Genomic DNA, 3605 nt, shown 5'->3' on the forward strand with positions numbered 1-3605 from the left:
GTGTGTGTGTGTGTGTGTGTGTGTGTGTGTGTGTGTGTGTGTGTGTGTGTGTCTGTGTGTACACCTGGGTTTTGTTAAATTCTCAGGACATTTTCTCTAGAATCACCTGCCTCATCAGGACCAGCAGTCCCTGTGAGACCTGGTCCTGAAATGCTGGATTGTTATTTTATTTATTTATTTATTTATTTATTTATTTATTTATTTATTTATTTTGGGGGGGCGGTGTCAGGGTTGTAGGGTGTGAACGATGACTGATGAGGTTCTGTTCCACTGGGCTGACAGGTTTCAATGAGCAGGGGTTGATGCATGTGCGTTTGCGTCTCCGTTTCAGCCCTCGGCTGTAATCCCATCTTCTCATCGGGGTTCAGGTGGTGATTAAAATCACCATGACGCCCGGCCAGGTCTCACCTGAAGGAGGAGGAGAAAGTGTGAAAACTGCACCTGTAAAAAGAGATGTTTAGAAAAGATTAATTTCTCTAAAGATGGATTTAGTAAGAAAACTGAAATTAATCAATATTAGAATATCAAAAACAAATAAATGGTAAAATAAACTTTTAAAAGACATTGAATGATGGTATTAATGAAGCAAATAAACATAAATTAAACAGGACCGAGAACGGAACCTTGTGGAACACCACCCTGAAGAGTAACTAAAGATGATTTAAAATTACTAAAGTTACCATGACGCCCAGCCGGGTCTCACCTGAAGGAGGAGGAGAAAGTGTGATGGGAGGTGTTTGCAGGTCTCATGTCTGAGAGCCACGCTCCTCTGCTTTAGTTTCAACAAACATTTAAAGGTTAAAATTGAAGTTTTTGATAAGAAAGCTGTTCATTTCACAAAGATTTTCTGAGTAATTTGGGTTGATGTGTTCATATATTGATACAACTGATAAAATATAGATGTCTGTGTCTTTAGTGTTGGGCGTTTTAATTTCATAGTGGCCGTGTCTCAATTCATGGGTTGCGGCCGATGTAGGCCACAGTCCATGTGGGCCGTAGGTTGCTAGTGTCGACTGCATGAACGTCTGTAAAAATGAGACGGTCCAGTCTAGGGAAGACGCATGCTTGCATGACCAAGCACTGTCTCAATACCATGGTGATATGCAAAGTACTTGAAGACAATAACTAAGTAAAAGTAAAAATACCTTAACAGAAAATGACTGGTAAAAATAAATTTAACTGATGAGAAAAATACTCAAGTAAAAGTAATAAAACTGTTCACAGAAACTAAGAAAGTAAAAGTACTTTTACACATTCTATAAATTTACTGAACCAAACTTGTTCCACTAAATCAAGTTGAGTAAATTAAGCCAGTTGGTACAACCAGTTGATATGACTTGGTTGAGTAAATTCAGCACTTCATTTTTTAGAGAGGAGCAGAAACATCTCCTTTCACAATGAGTTCAAACATATTTAATTTTGTAACTAGGTGTTAAATTTTAAAGTGAACAAATAAAAGTATAATTTTTAAGTTTTAAATGTAATTAAATCAAAGTAAAAGAAATGATTTTAAAAAAGGCTTGGTAAAATGACAGTACTGTGACAAAGTACTGTAAATGTACTCAGTTACTGTAAAGCTCTGGTGATACATTTTATATCACATCACTTCAGTTGATTTTCAAGGTATAACTACACAAAATTAAGTTTTAATACAAAAACATTACAAGTAAATAGATAAAAAGCCTTAATAATTTGAGTTTACCTCCAGTATCAGTACTTGTAACTGAATTTTATTTAACATTTCACTGCAACAAAAGTTTCTTCATCTAAGTTGCTTACTTAGTTGCTTACTAACTTACTTTCTTCAACCCGTGATAAATTTCCAAACTTGGTCACAAAAAAAATAAAAAGCTCTGCCGTAAAATAATTTAAAAAAAAACTTTGCCATCTTTGTTTTTCTATTTAATTTGCTGACAGTGCAATGCATTCTGGGATACTGTTGGCCACATAGGATGCTCAGAAGCAGCCTACATTTTCGGGGGTTTTCCAGCCACATGTGTTGGAGCCTACAAATTGGGACAGCCTACGGCGCGGGGCAGTGATGTAAGCGGCCGACGAACCACGTCGGCTGCAACCCATGAATAGAGACTCAGCCGATGTCAATAAAACACCACAAAATCACCTAGAAATAGACTCGCTCCTCTGTGAGGGTAACATTTGTTCAGCTTGTGTTACATTTTTATGATTTTTAGTGTGTTCTTGTCATCATTTAGCAGCTGGTTAGCATCGTTGCCTCACAACAACAAGGTCCCTGTCACGTTTTCAAGAGTTTTGGACGCAGTCTGACACAGCACGAACAATTAGTAAAAATAATTCTAGAGTTGCAGCCTATCTGCTGCAGATCCTCTTCTAACATTCTGTTTTTATTTTTATTTTTTTAAATCAGTTTTCATTTTCAAGAATCCAGGAGCTACAACATGTTGCTGATGAGAACATTTTTGTCTTTGCAGAACTCCCAGAAGAAAAGAGGAGCACGAACCAGCAACAAACCTGACAAGAAGCCCGCCCCACAGGTAAACACACACACACACACACACAGACACACAGACTGCTGGGTGGTCCTCCAGTTGGTTCGGATCAATAATAAACAGCTCTGTCTCAGCGGCTGAAGAAACTTCAACATGTTTGATTTAAGTTTCTGTCCTCTGGAACTCCTCCAAGTGTCTGCGACCTACTTCCCTTTCAGGATAACAAACTATTTATCCAAATAGGTTGTGTGGAGTTTAAAACCAATAAATCAGCTGCTCGTTTTGTTCCTCCTGCGTCTTTTATCTGGGCTCTTATTTGTCCTGCAGGTGTTTGAATCAAGCTATAAACAGTGCAAACTTTATGTGTTATCTCTGCACATTTTTAAATCTAAATTCAGCCTTATTGACGTTGTTTTTTTTTTTTTTAGATTAACCCTTTTGAAGTAAACCTTTCTGAATCTTTGGGATGCCAAAACTAGCTCAAGCTTTGCTGAAGTAAATTTGTTCCAGTGTGTGTGAGGGCAGATTTCTAATCAAACAAGAGTACACGGAGTGAACAATCTACTAGTTATCACTTCCAATGATGTATCTGCAGTGAAGGCAATTCTCTCCCAAACCACATACCATAAATGGCTGTAAATCCTAGAGCCCCAGCCTCCTTTAATGTGGTTGGAAGCGCTCCACAGGCCGTAAAGCAAACACAGGCAGAGCGGAGCTGCTTCTGAGGAATGTGTGGACACGGTCAGCTCAGGTCAGCTGCACCAACAGCTGACTTTAGAAACAACCTGGATCAGATTTATGTTCGTAGATTGGAGAAACAATTCAGTCTTGTCACTTTTTTTTTCTTTTTTTCCCCAATTTTTAAAAGTTACAATCATACGAAAAAAAATTAACTGGAATGTACGAGGAGTGTATCGTTTTGACTATTCTGTTTTTGGCCACTAGGGGTCAAAAAAGTGACACAAAATATTTGTCTGACATATAAATACAGTTAAAGTTGTTTAAATGTTCAACAGCACAGGATGAAAGTAAAATAGTCATTTTTGCAGGTAGATGTTAAGAAAATGACACATTTTTACTTAGGGCAGGGGTTCTCAAACATTTTATGTCCGAGGACCCCTTACAAAGGCAACAAAA

General features: G+C 37.9%; 1 protein-coding gene across 3 annotated transcripts in view; it reads left to right on the forward strand.

Annotated features, from left to right (window-relative positions):
- Window positions 1–3605, forward strand: part of mtcl2 (microtubule crosslinking factor 2) — a 92074-nt gene that overhangs the window by 58882 nt on the left and 29587 nt on the right. For all 3 annotated transcript variants that reach the window (XM_014001783.1, XM_014001784.1, XM_014001785.1), the window contains exon 5: window positions 2451–2513. In XM_014001783.1, coding sequence (XP_013857237.1) covers window positions 2451–2513 — 63 coding nt within the window. The remainder of the gene's footprint in view (window positions 1–2450; window positions 2514–3605) is intronic.

This window comes from Austrofundulus limnaeus, unplaced genomic scaffold, assembly GCF_001266775.1.
Source record: "Austrofundulus limnaeus strain Quisiro unplaced genomic scaffold, Austrofundulus_limnaeus-1.0 Scaffold10, whole genome shotgun sequence".
Taxonomy (NCBI): domain Eukaryota; kingdom Metazoa; phylum Chordata; class Actinopteri; order Cyprinodontiformes; family Rivulidae; genus Austrofundulus; species Austrofundulus limnaeus.